Source organism: Wasmannia auropunctata, unplaced genomic scaffold (assembly GCF_000956235.1).
Source record: "Wasmannia auropunctata unplaced genomic scaffold, wasmannia.A_1.0 LD335998.1, whole genome shotgun sequence".
Lineage (NCBI taxonomy): Eukaryota > Metazoa > Arthropoda > Insecta > Hymenoptera > Formicidae > Wasmannia > Wasmannia auropunctata.
In genome coordinates, this window is record NW_012026892.1 from 176,783 (window position 1) to 191,005 (window position 14,223).

General features: G+C 36.0%; 2 protein-coding genes across 2 annotated transcripts in view; one reads left to right on the plus strand and one right to left on the minus strand.

The window, feature by feature from the left end:
* Nucleotides 1–4,318: 4,318 nt before the first annotated feature.
* Nucleotides 4,319–6,745, plus strand: LOC105453541 (cleavage and polyadenylation specificity factor 73). The gene has a single exon (XM_011695592.1). It carries the CDS (start codon nt 4,629–4,631, stop codon nt 6,687–6,689), a length of 2,061 nt encoding a protein of 686 aa, XP_011693894.1. The 5' UTR covers nt 4,319–4,628; the 3' UTR covers nt 6,690–6,745.
* Nucleotides 6,746–7,367: 622 nt separating this feature from the next.
* Nucleotides 7,368–14,223, minus strand: part of LOC105453543 (DNA polymerase theta) — a 10,828-nt gene continuing 3,972 nt past the window's right edge. The window contains 13 exon segments of the mRNA XM_011695594.1: nt 7,368–7,790; nt 7,921–8,138; nt 8,218–8,482; nt 8,600–8,935; nt 9,213–9,332; nt 9,501–9,682; nt 9,756–9,957; nt 10,114–10,319; nt 10,430–12,359; nt 12,454–12,595; nt 12,813–13,056; nt 13,146–13,287; nt 13,390–13,720. Of these exon segments, the coding sequence (XP_011693896.1) occupies nt 7,653–7,790; nt 7,921–8,138; nt 8,218–8,482; nt 8,600–8,935; nt 9,213–9,332; nt 9,501–9,682; nt 9,756–9,957; nt 10,114–10,319; nt 10,430–12,359; nt 12,454–12,595; nt 12,813–13,056; nt 13,146–13,287; nt 13,390–13,720 (4,456 nt within the window). The 3' untranslated portion in view covers nt 7,368–7,652.

Below are 14,223 nucleotides of genomic sequence, written 5' to 3' on the forward strand. Positions count from 1 at the left end.
AATTTGTATATCAAAATTCCTTAAATTGTATTCTAAATCGAGTGTTTATTTAATTTCTCTTTTCTTTTTCGTGCAAAACGTAGCTTCGCGAAAATATCTAAGGATCAAAGTTGTTATCTATGATATATTCGTATTGTCAAGCAAACTTGATTATACGGGGTTGGGATTTTTATTACGTTACTATGTTGTAAACATTTGCGTATTAGGTAGGTCCAGTGACTTCAGACTACAATTACCTAAGCTAATGATATAAATTTTTAATGGAAGATTAACTATCATAATATATGTCACAAAGATTCTCGAATAGTTCTTGCGGAGAGAAAATTTGCTACGCAATGAAAGAACACATTTGCCAACTAATAGTAATTAATTCTTATATACAGATAATTAATCCAATTAATATTTACAAAGATACACAGCACTTTTTACGTGTCGATGGTAAAAAGGAATTTTCTTTTTTACAATACCTATTTTACACGAGAAGCGCATGCATGTTACAAGTTTCTGTGCGTCGTTTTGCCCAATGTAAGCCCAATATTAAGCATGGGACGACTCGTATTGAATTGCGATCAATTTTCTGTGCAAGGGCCTATGAATTAATATTATAATTATCGATATCACATAATAATTACGAAAATCTTAGTTGTTATTCTTCTATATTTATATATTTTGCAATGTGTATAAGACCGGTATTTTATTGGTTACTATAATTTCAAGACTGATCGGTGTTGGTTCTTTATATTGCTCTCTAATATGAATCAAAATAATCATGTTCCTCAATTTTAGTTTAATATCAGTCATTTTTATTATGACAGATAATTCAAAAATTTCCTTTATAGAACAGAAGAATGTAAATCCAGAAAGATTAGAGATTTGCATCTTTAAAATAAATGAAAAACATTTTAATAGGGAGTCAAATTATATATAATTATGAATAACGTATACAATTAATTATATTATTTATATATAAATTAGAACTTGATTATATAAAATAACAGATTTTTAAATATTTTTTTAAAATTACAAATGCATAATATTTAAAATTACATTAATTTTTTTATTGCAATGCATGTGTACTTTATGTTGCTGTTATTATTTCCGAAATATTTCAGTTTTAGAGAATTTATTTTACTGACTGCAACATGAGAAACTATCAAAATTGATCATTTTGGATTTAGAGATCTCTTCTGAGACTCACTATACTTTTTAAATGCATGTACCAAACTGCAAATGTCGTTTGCAAAATCAGACCAGTCTTGTAATGTAGATATGTGACACTGTTAAGTAGATATACATACTTGTGAATACAAAAGGTGGAAAAACACATTTAAAATTGGGCGACAGTTCGTTATTTTGATGTAAGGGAGCAATATTGAAGAGGATATAAAGCTGACTGGAATGTGTTAGCTACGTATTATCGACTGTTTGTTTGACTTCGTGCAAATCAAATCGTCTGTTAAAACGAGTTTCAACAGTTTTCAATTGTTAATTTAAAAAAGAAGCGACCAATCACGAATGACTAGTAAATGTAAAAACATGGTTATGTAAAAATTTATGGATATTTCGATAACGAGATTTAAATCTAGACATTTAAATTACGGTGAAGTGTGCAAACAAAGATTAGAATATATTACATATTATCACATATGATGGAGTCTATTTAAAGAATATTAACCCTTTGTACTCGAAGTGTTTGTTATCCGACAGTATCAGGGATATTTCGTGTATAGTGAAAGTGTGCATAATTTTACTTTATGTTATTTCTAAAATTCACTGCTCAGCTAAGATTATAACTTGTTGGCAATTAATGTAAGAGGAATAACCAAGAGGGAAATATATCACTACAGAAAATTAAATTTTGACAGAAGATATCCAGTTAACTCTAGAAAATATAGATTGTGCATTGATATGAACAATCACACGCTGAAAACAATCGCGGAGGTGAAAATAAGAAAGAAGAATGTTTGTGTACGTGTGTGTATATATAAATAAATAAATATATATATATATTGTGAATACGTGAATCACATTAAAATAGATATAAAAGTGTTACAATGTACTCGGACAGCGTGGGAGTGTAAGTGAAAGTAAAGTGTGATAACAAACAGATTCGGTTTTCGTCACATGGTTCTACTCATAAACGAAGTTGTGCGTCACACGATTAAGATAGAATGAATTTATTATTGCGTGTATAACTTTGTATGGGAAGATTTGTAACTTGTAAATGTGACCGTTTTGCAGCTCTAATCTATAACTTGATAGGGATAAATCAGAAGGTCAGAATATCTGTGAGGAGTAAATTAAATTCTTTGCAATAATATGTAATACTGATGTCGTGACTATTTGGGCGTGGATATTTCAGGGATAGATATTTGACAATGAGGTATCGAATTTCCCTACAAGGAAACATTCAAGTAATATTTTCAATTAATTTTCGCAACTAATGCGAAATAATACAAAAATAAAATAATTCCAAAAAATTAAGATTTCTCTAACGGATAAAGATTGATCGAAAAATGAAGTAAATTTTAACAATACTGTTTAATTTTACTGACTAATTTAACAAATATTTCTTTCCTTAGAATAATAAACCAACATATCTGATGCGACTGGAAAAATAGCAACGAAGAATAGATTCTTACGCTTTTCACTGAAGGGAAATCGATGTATATTCAAAAGAATCTATCCCTAAAATGTATGCCTTATTATTCGCGCGTTTTACAACACTCGATGTATTCTGGCGTGTTTTTTGTAATACTGCAACCTTTTGACATATAGTATTCCTATTGCAGGCAATATTCAAGCACAAAGGGTTAAAATATTTTTCGTAATGATCCATATACGAAGGTAGAAGTATGCATCAATAGTTCTCAATAATCGACTCCATCGTTCATCCGTCAAATTTAAAAAAATTTATCACGCATAAATCTTAATAATAAATAATCTCATTAACATCACAAACAAGCAGCGATTGCACGCTCAGTCGTTTTCACTAAGTTTTCTCGTTTTAAAAATGATTTGATATGCGATGGGTGTTCAGCTTGAGAAGCCCACCTGCAACCAACATCGACGTCCAAAATGTGCAATTGTTTAGTTAAACTATTCGTATTATATCTATTTCATAACGAAACATCGTTGTAAATAATGTAAATATGTACATCAGTTCTATTTTATAATAGGGCCAATGAATTGATTTGGCAATTGAGTATCATACGAAACTCGATCTACGCTATAAGCAGATTAAAAAATAGGGTAACACTATCATTAAAAAGGATAAAAAAAAAACAATAAATCAACATATGTATACCTTAATAAAATTTATGTATTGAGGTACGTTTTTAAATAAGTTCATTTTTTTCTCATTTCTTTTTTGTTCACACCAATACTCCTGCCCTTGCAACACTGAATATACAATCGCGAACTGAATAAGCGATAAGGACCGCACAAATGAAAAGGCTATTTAAAAAAAAATTATTTATTTGCAACGGCAAAAGTATCAAGTTAATTAAAAATAATTTAAATAGATTTTCCTCCAAATGGAATATTTGCAAGGTAATGCTTCTAATTATAATTTATATTGTATGTATACAACTTGCTAAAGTTAAACAAAAAACTTGTAACATTTATTACTGTATTATGTGTAATTTAAAGTAAAAAAACGTTAAAACATTAGTAAAAGATATTAATTGTCATAAAAAGCTTAATTGTTATTAATCATTTTTTAACTTCAAAGATTAATGAGAAATTTAATTAGAATAAGTCTCCTTTATTTAATTTCTAACGATATATCTTTTTGTATCAATAATTATCAGAATGCTATTTTAAAATCATCGTCCGTTTAAAGGAAAAAATAAAAATTTAAAAAATATTGGTAATTATATACTCGTGTATATTAATTACAATTTACTGTTTTTGTTTAAAATCATCGATTATTTAAATTTAAATGATAAATTCCTAGAAATATCTTAAAATCGTATATTCCTGTAAATTCCGTATTCTCCAACTATTTAAATATTTGCACGGTAATAATTGCAAATTGCATTTTATAACAACTCATCTAATAAGAAAATTATTTTCCTACTATATTGGCTGATTGAATACTAACGAACATTCGGATTGAATTAAATCTTTTTTTTTATTATTCTGGCACATTTTGAAGTTAATAATTTAATTTTAAAAGTATTGTGTGCTATACTACGTATATATGTATAAATATAACAATAACATGTGATGCATTTTTAGTAATTTTTGCACGTAATTTAATAATGTATATTGTATATAAAATAACGTACTGCGTGCCATAGGCTTAAGGTTTGTTCTTTATAAACCTTTTATACCTTTCACATCTTCCTTTTTTCTCCAACGTCTAATTATATTATAACTATCTCATTTTAATTAAGTGCAGAAAGTATGATACAAGTGCAGCTACGAAGAACAGAATTATTTCACGAGTTTGTTATTCAATACATAACCTCAAAATGCCTGCCGCTTGACGTGCGTTTTTTTTTTCTCGAGGAAGCTGCGGCATAAAGTACGATACGATACATATATATATTAAAATAGTGCAAGAAAGAAATACAGCAAGGGAATAATTTCCCCAAGGAGAATCAATCGAAATTTCGGACGAAATGTCGACGAAGCGAAAGAACGACGCGCAAGTGCCGGCCGAGGAGAGCGACCTGCTCTCGATCCGGCCTCTCGGCGCGGGCCAGGAGGTCGGTAGGTCGTGCATCATGCTGGAATTCAAAGGGAAGAAAATCATGCTGGACTGCGGCATACATCCCGGTCTCTCGGGGATGGACGCCCTTCCGTTCGTCGACCTCGTCGAGGCCGACGAGATCGACCTGCTGCTGATCTCCCACTTTCACCTGGACCACTGCGGGGCGCTGCCCTGGTTCCTGCTGAAGACGAGCTTCAAGGGCCGCTGCTTCATGACCCACGCCACCAAGGCCATCTACCGCTGGCTGCTGTCGGATTACATCAAGGTGAGCAACATCGCCACCGAGCAGATGCTCTACACGGAGTCCGACTTGGAGGCGAGTATGGACAAGATAGAGACGATCAACTTCCACGAGGAGAAGGACATGTTCGGGATCAAGTTCTGGGCCTACAACGCGGGCCACGTGCTGGGCGCCGCTATGTTCATGATCGAGATCGCCGGCGTGAAGATACTGTACACCGGGGACTTCAGCCGGCAGGAGGACCGGCACCTGATGGCCGCCGAGATCCCGAACATTCATCCCGACGTGCTTATCACGGAGTCGACCTACGGCACCCACATCCACGAGAAGAGGGAGGATCGAGAGGGCAGATTCACGAATCTCGTGCACGAGATCGTCAACAGGGGCGGCAGATGCCTGATACCCGTGTTCGCTCTGGGTAGAGCGCAGGAGCTCCTTCTCATTCTGGACGAGTACTGGAGTCAGCATTCGGAGCTGCACGAGATACCGATCTACTACGCCTCCTCCCTGGCGAAGAAGTGCATGGCCGTTTATCAGACGTACGTGAACGCGATGAACGACAAGATCAGACGGCAGATAGCCATCAACAATCCCTTCGTGTTCAAGCACATCTCCAATTTGAAGGGGATCGATCACTTCGAGGACATCGGACCGTGCGTGGTGATGGCCTCGCCGGGTATGATGCAGAGCGGCCTGTCGCGGGAGTTGTTCGAGTCCTGGTGCACAGACGCGAAAAACGGGGTGATAATAGCCGGCTACTGCGTGGAGGGCACGCTGGCGAAGACCATCCTGTCGGAGCCGGAGGAGATCACGACCATGTCCGGGCAGAAGTTACCGCTGAAGATGTCCGTCGACTACATATCGTTCTCCGCTCACACTGACTATCAGCAAACGTCGGAGTTCATACGCACGTTGAAGCCGCCGCACGTGGTGCTGGTGCACGGTGAACAAAACGAGATGGGTCGGTTGAAGGCGGCGTTACAACGGGAATACGAGGACGATCCTAACACCACCATGGAGATACACAATCCGAGAAACACGGTCGCGGTGGAGCTGTACTTTCGGGGCGAGAAGACCGCCAAAGTGATGGGCACGCTGGCGATGGAGACCCCGAGACCAGGGCAGAAGTTGTCCGGCGTGCTGGTCAAGAGAAACTTCAATTACCACATGCTGGCCCCGTGCGACCTGTCCAAGTACACGGACATGAGCATGAGCCAAGTTATACAACGGCAGAGCGTGTACTTCTCCGCGTCTCTGCCGGTGCTGAAGCACCTGCTGACGCAAATAGCCGGCAACCTCGAGGTCGTCGACGACAAGAAGCTGAGGGTGTTCAAGAACGTCGACGTCACGATCGACGGCAAGATCGTCACGATGGAGTGGATAGCGACGCCGGTGAACGACATGTACGCGGACTCCGTCCTCACCGCGATCCTGCAGGCCGAGATAATGGACCAGTCGCCGAAGGTGCTGCCCGCGCCCACAAAAATGGACAGGATGCACTTCAAGGAGTGCCTCATAGAGATGCTGCAGGAGATGTTCGGCGAGGACTCGGTGCCCAAGATATTCAAAGGCGAGAAACTCTACGTGACGGTGGACGGTAAGAAGGCGCATATAGACTTGCTCAACTTGGAGGTGACCAGCAAGGAGGACGAGACCTTTCAGCAGATAGTGCAAACGGCGGTGACTAAGTTACATCAGTCGTTGGCGCCGCCTTGCGATGTAATATAGCGCAAGTAGATGTTCATACAGTTCACTATAATAAATCTTTTTTTTTTTACTGTTAATGTAATTTATTCTTTGTAAACAATTGACATTATCTTGCATCTGCGTATGCACATGTAATTTTACTCATCCCATATAAACTATGTCATATCATTAATGATAATCATCAGATAATTATAAAGATCATATATAACAGACTGGTAATATTTTATAGTATTATCATATTTCGTATAGACAAAGTTTAGTAAAATTTCATATTCTTTTAACATGATTGTTCATTTGATGACACGTTGATTTAATTTTCAATTGACTTTTTCACTTGAGATTAAAAGAAAACATAAATAAAAAGAAGGGATGTGTACATAGAGAAATATATTTAAAATATCTTTTTTATCGAAGAAGTGTTAATTATAATCTTTCTTCCTCTCTTAAGCTTCGAAGTAAAGAATATAAATATAAACATTTATCAAAAAAGAGATATTGCAATCCGCTATATAAACTATTTATAATTTTTATTATATATTAATCCACTTTTTCTTATGTGCATAATAAAAACTATTGAGATAAACTATTAAAAATATTTACAATTTTTGGAAATATAAAAGATATGAAAAGATAAAAGTATTTTTACTTTTAAATACTAATGCAATTCTTAATTAAGCTTCAATGTGATAAAAAATTTTTAAATTAATTTTTAAAAATGCTTTGAAAAATACTGGATTCCACTTCAACTATTTACAATTTTCATTGATTCTCTATTACTTGTGAAAATAGTATATGAATAATATAAATTAAGATATTTAAGTATTTACAATTTCAATAAACACAAAAAAATAATGTATAAAATATTTGGTAAATATTGGCATGATTCATAAATAGTCTACCCATGATTAGTTATTTAAAAAAAATGTAAAAGTAAAAATAGTGATTTAAAATTAATGATTGGTACGCTATGATTAGAAATGTTCGCTAAAATTGATAATCATTTAAATCGCCCCATGCAGGACCAACTCTGACTTTTACTGGCAATGGCACAGTAAGTTGGCACACATTTTCCATTGATTCTCTGATTATAAGAGCCACTTCTTTTAAATCCGCTAAATTTACCTGAAGTAATATTAAAAAAATTATCCACGACTCTTCTTGTAATTCGTAACATTTCATAAAATGTTATAAGATTCAACTAAATTTTAAACTCGTAGTAGAGATACGTACATAAGAGAATGATAGTACTTACTTCGTATAACAATTCATCATGTAGCTGTAAAACTAAATAACCACCTCTTTGTTGCAAATTACTTCGTAGTTTGCGAGTGGTATGCATCTCTGGAAGTATCATAGCCGAATCCGGAAAGTAGCTTCTTATCTTGTCCTCTATACTTATCATAGCTTTCTTGACTATGTCTGCAGCGGAACCTTGCACCTTTGTATTTACACCTTGTCGTTCTGCTTGTGCTAAAATTCAACGGAGATATACAGTTAAATAATTTAAAAAAAATGCAAACAAAGTCAATACGTGATGATCAATATTCACCTCTCGTAGATGATTTTGTACTGTTTAAATCAGGAAGCTGCCTGCGTCTTCCGAGTATCGTCGTCACATATCCGTCGCGATGCGCGTCTTCTAGTACGTCATTTAGCCACTTGTATATGCCAGGATACGCGTTCATAAATGACTCTAAAAACTCTTGAGCCTCGGGCTCACTTATACACAGATTTTCGGCCAATGATCTCACCCCCATGCCGTAAATCATGCCGTAACATAATTGCTTGGTACGCTGACGCATTTCGGTGGTTACCTAAATTTTCAGATAATTAATATAATTAATAAATGAGTGATACGTAAAATATTCAAAATTAAACGAACTGTAAACAGTATAATATACGGATTTTTGCGATTAATCATCAGTGCATACCTGTTCCTCTGCTACATTATTCCATCTGGCAGCAATATTTTTAAAAATGTCACCCGGCTGTCTCATAATTTTACACAATACCGAATCTTGCGAGAAATGGGTCAAGAGGCGTAATTCGAGTTGACAATAGTCGGCGGATAGCATTATGTTGCCTAGAGCTGGTACAAATGCCATCCTTACGCTCACGACGAGATTATTGTCTGCGAAACTAAAATCCTTTGGCACATTCTGCAAATTTGGTTCGTGCATCGAGACTCTTCCTGTCACGGTACAAGTGATGCAATTACCACGAATACGTGAGTCTTCTTGGCCCAGATTTAATAACGGGTAGATCATCTGTAGGCAAAAATATATTTGATAAATATAATTTTATTCAATCTTTTTCTGTTATATCTTTTTTATTATATTATTATATTTTATTCTATTATTTTTGCATAGATTAAAGTTTCTTCTATTTAAAGTAAAAAAGCATGAATCAAGAAATACAAGAAAAATTCGTGCATCAAAAAAATGATATGATAGGAAAAAAGTATTATTAGTTTTATAATATAACAATATAATATCATATGCATATTAAAAGAATCAAATAAATCTGTACTTATCGTATAATTACTTTTGTTCTTGTTGCATTTAATTTCCGCCAGGAAATCACCAGGGTCGATATTGGATTGTCACATTTTTCCAAAACAGCTTTGCTTGTACTGATTTTTTTATCTTTATATAATCCTAATACCTATATGACACGTTATACAATGTACGTGTTATATAGATATTAGAATTATATAAAGATGTATAATGTATTATACATATAAAAAGTAAATATAGAAATATAGAAATATATATATATATATATTTCTACTATTTACTTCATATATATATATAAAGTTTTAACTTTACAAACCTGGCCGACTTCTTTGGACGACGAAAAATTAAATTTTCTACCTGCCAAATCAAAAGCTTCCGTTTCTAAAGACTGCATTTCATTTGAAATAACCGAAGATAACTCTTGCAAAGATTTCAAATTCACGCCAATGCCTGATAATTCCATACAAGCTAAAGTTGTCATGATTCTCATTTCTACTTCTGAAAATGGAAATTACACATTACAATAGACGTTGTAAAATAGAGAGATATATATCTGTATGATCTCTTATACCTCTAAATGCATAAAGTAAAGCGGGATTAAGTTCTTCTAATTTACTCGTGACATTATCTATCATGTGCCATGTAAGCATGGCTTCTGCTGCCGATCTAAACTCGCCTGGTAAAGAACTTCGCACATCCATCCCGGGACCGGCGTAATAACGAGATTTTGTACGTTTCATTATAACATTTCCTTGCGGAAAGTACTGTACTACCTATATTTAAAATTTGATAAATGTATTGATGCACTTTTAATAATTTATGTAGCATTAATAATCTTTCTTAAATTGATATTTGTTTAACAACACATTTATATTACTGATTTTAATCCCTGGATCATTTTGCACAATAAGATATGGCTGAAATCTCACCATTTCATCGAAATTTCTTTCGCAATCGTTAGTGTACAACCAATGCGCAATCGTGGGATCAAGAAATCTACATTTCGCGGTAATTCCACAGCACTGATACAGGAGTTTGTATATATTCTTTACCGCGAAGCATTTCACGTACAAAGTCGTGTCATAAAATAATTCTTTCACCAGAGCCATTTGTTCTTTTCCAGAGACTTTTGATTCTGGAACAATTGTAATATTTGTATTAAAACTTAAACGAAAATTTAATTTAACGCTAGATAATTTGCAATTAAAAAGCATTCTGTTAGGAGAGGATCCTTATATGCGTTACCTTGTAAATTACTGAAGGAGAGGTAATATGCGATATTGCTCTCCCAGGATATTGCAACGCCGCGAATCTCTTTATTTCCATGCGCAAAATTCCCAGACCTCCTGGGCCTCCGTTTTCCTTCTGCATTGGAGACACAAATCTTCGAGCCTATGTTACTCGCATTGTCTGCGTACAAGTCACAATGTAAGGCTAAAGCGATATTTCGCTTCTTTAACACTTCGCGTTTGAACAGATTAAAAGTCGCTCTGTTGTTCGCAACTTTCACGATATTTAACGTATTCCAATCTATCGTTTCGTTCAACAAATTCTTTTTGTTATCAGGTACTATACTTTCTATTTTCGATTTTGCATTTTTATCCAAATCGTTCGATTGCACCTCATGTTGCTTTGGCTTAAATTGAGTTGCTTTGTTCCGAGTTAATATCATCGAATTAATCCCCGCCTCATCTTCGGAATTACATATAACGCTGTCGATACTGCAATTCGCAGGGACTAATGGATTTTGACCCGAAATCTCCTTCAACTTTGGCTTCACTTTCCGTTCTTCTTCTTTTATTTTATCCTCCACCACGTCATTTGGTATTTCTTTGATAGGCGAATTTATTAAACAATTATTCATTTCCGCTATTGTATCCTCATCGACGAGTTTCTGAGAACGCAGCTTACGCATCTTCTCCAACGTCGTCCTCGTTCGACTTCTGCAAGTGCTGAAAGGAGATTCGAAGTGCTGCGAACCGACGACGAAGTCATCCGAATCGGATTTATTTGAATCCGCGGACGTCTTCCGTTCCTTTCTGAAAACAATTATATCTGCCACAGGGGAGTCTATCTCCGCTCCTTTCGGCAGTTTGGGCTTCCGTGCCGATTTCTCCTTAACCGCGGCAGTGCGTTTTTTGACCTCGGCTTTACGCACATCTTCCTTACTGTTCGGTGTGCAAGTTTTCGTATCTTTTAACGTAACGGATATATTTGTATTTACAATGTTTTTAATTTTGGGACTAGATATTTCCTTCTTGGATTGGATCATATTCTGATCTTGAGCTACCTGTTTCAGCAATCCTTCGGAATTATTCCACGAGTCGTCACCCCACGACAATATACTGTTTTTATTTACATTATTTTCTTTAGTTTCTTTACGTAATTGCACATTGCCATTATTTAGACTTGTAGATTCTTTCTGCAACGCATTCGCGGCGTCCACTTCGCTTACTTTAACATTCAATCCCGTCAAATGTGCGGTATCTATGACATTTTGTTCGAGAATATCGCATATTTGAGTGTCAAGATTCAAACTGTCATCGAATAGACTGGGACTCCTTGAATAAAGTGGCTTTCCGCTTAAAATAGACATACTCTTGTCTTTGTCTATCATATCCTCATAGTTATTTTTTATCTCATTCGGGCTGGACATTTTTAACTTTTTGTTGGGTATATCGTTAGCAACGAAGCTGGGCTGTTCGAAATCTTTGCTGGTTCTCTTTACGTTAGTACCACCGCTCGCGGAAAGAGTTTTCTTCTCTTTCGGAATATCTAATTGTTCGTCGTTTGCCATTATATCGGGACTGCTTAAGTCGAGAAAAAGAGAATCTTTTGAATCGTCTTTTGAGACTTTAGGTGACAAACTGGCTTCATCGAAATGCCGACTGTTCAATTCAATTGCTTCCTTCTTGTCGGACGCATCAGTTTCACTTTCCTTATGTGCGTCAGGTTTCAGATTATCATCCTTTTGATTTTCATTACTCACAGGCGACTTTTCGTGTAATGAATTTTCCGTGACAAATATTTTAATTTTCGGAGATTTCTTTTCATTCAAATCCGTCTGATTTTGTTCTTTCACATCCGACGTATCTTCAGCATTTCCGACATACGAATTTACTTGCAGAGTTCGCTCAGTTTGCTCCCACGGCATCTGCTCTAATCCCAACTCGTTCTATAAATAATCATTATATTGCAATAAATAATAGAGAGAGAGAGAGAGAGAGGAATGTATTTTTTTATTTATAAAATTTAAGCATTATATAAACCTGAATTAACATCCGCGCCTCTTGAACCAATAAAATTGCAGCTTGTTGAGGTGTGAGACCATCTCTTCCAGTGACGAATACTGTCCTCATTTTATTTCTCTTTTCCACCTCAAATGCATACTCTCCTTCACATTCTTTTTCACTAAAACGCACGTAAAAAACATTTAAAATAACAATATGAATGTATGAATTATATTCATCCACTATATTTAATGCTAAATATGTGTAGAACCTTAAACCCAATTCATTATATGCGATTTTTGCATGCAAGTCTATTTACTATTTAAACATGTATAATTACAGATCTACATATCCGTTATAATTCATATATAAAAGATACGAATTAGTAACATTCGTACCTTTCAAAAGGAAGAGCATTGTAAAGCGCGCGTTCAACGTTAAGTTCATTAGCAACAGCCAAGTCTGCCACGGTTTCTATTCCTTGTTTGAACAGGCTTCTCGCTCGCAAGCCGTTTAACATCGGCAGTCGCAGCAAATCTAGCAATTCTCTGCAGACGCCGAACTGCAGTCTCGTTTGAAATTGGCTCACCAATAATTCCATACAATCCCAACCTAATTGCTTGCAAAATTGCGTGACCATACCTAAGATAAGATTGACACACGCTATGGAAAATTTGCCGGAGAACAATGAGTTTTATCGTTATTAATCTATTCGCTTTGTGTCGGTTTACCCGCGTACGTGGCAGCAGACTGTTGCAAGGTTTGCAATACTCCGCGGCAACATCCATACTTCTTACAAACTACGTGAAGTGGCACTTCTTTAACCAAATCGTGCAGCGCCAGCGCGCTGTAGAATCTCCTATGTATGTTCAACTGCGGCACGAAGCATTCACATTAGCAATTCTTTAGACAATACGGATATCAATTCTAATACTTCATGTATTCCTCCAGCTAAAATAAACGAAGATAAATTACCGATTTTCCAGGTTTAATGATTCCCCTAATAGCTGACAGCACAAAGCGCTCCTCCACCCCGACGAGCTTTCCGACTCTGCGCTCGCTTTCGGTCATGGTGTTCCACAATTCGTGAAACGTCATCCAATCGACAGTTCCGATTTGACATCCGGACGAGAGTGGTGTCACCAAATATATCACGTGCAATTCGGTGTCCAAAACGAAACACCTTCGTGCTTTCTGTAATTCTTCGAACAGAAACAACCCTTCTCTGGGAGGTATAGACGCGGCCAAACATGCTTTCCCAAGTGCCGTTGCCACCCACCTGGATTCTCGCCCTGTAGTTTGTAACCTGTGAAAATAATAAAATTATAAAAATTAATTTTAATGTTTTAAAAAAATAAAAATCATCAAGTGATATTACTGATATTTAACATCGTGAAAAGAAATATAATTCAATTATATTAACAAACCACTAAACTGACTATGAGAGCATTAATTACAATTACAATTGTTGAAAAATAAAGTTCTTATAAACTTTATTCTTCACCAAAGAAGTTATTATTAAGGCTATTCATAGCGCTACAAGCTCATGTCGAGCGAGGGCCTATATATCACTCTCTTCATATACCTGTGGTGCGCACTTTGATTGTACACAGGCATATGGGACCTACAGTTTAAATCCGGAATCCGAACGGCAGAATTTTTGAGAGAGATTTTCGAGGCAAAGGATACTCTCTCGGAGGCCGGACCTCCGGAGAGAAGACGCAAGCATATAAAAATTTGTTGGTTCCACCGGGAATGGAACACCCAGGATCTGTGGTGTGACAGACCAGTGCGCTGTCTGTCACGCCA

What these genes read in the sequence shown, in the direction of transcription:
- LOC105453541 (XM_011695592.1), top strand. Translation starts at nt 4,629, where the DNA reads ATGTCGACGAAGCGAAAGAACGACGCGCAAGTGCCGGCCGAGGAGAGC.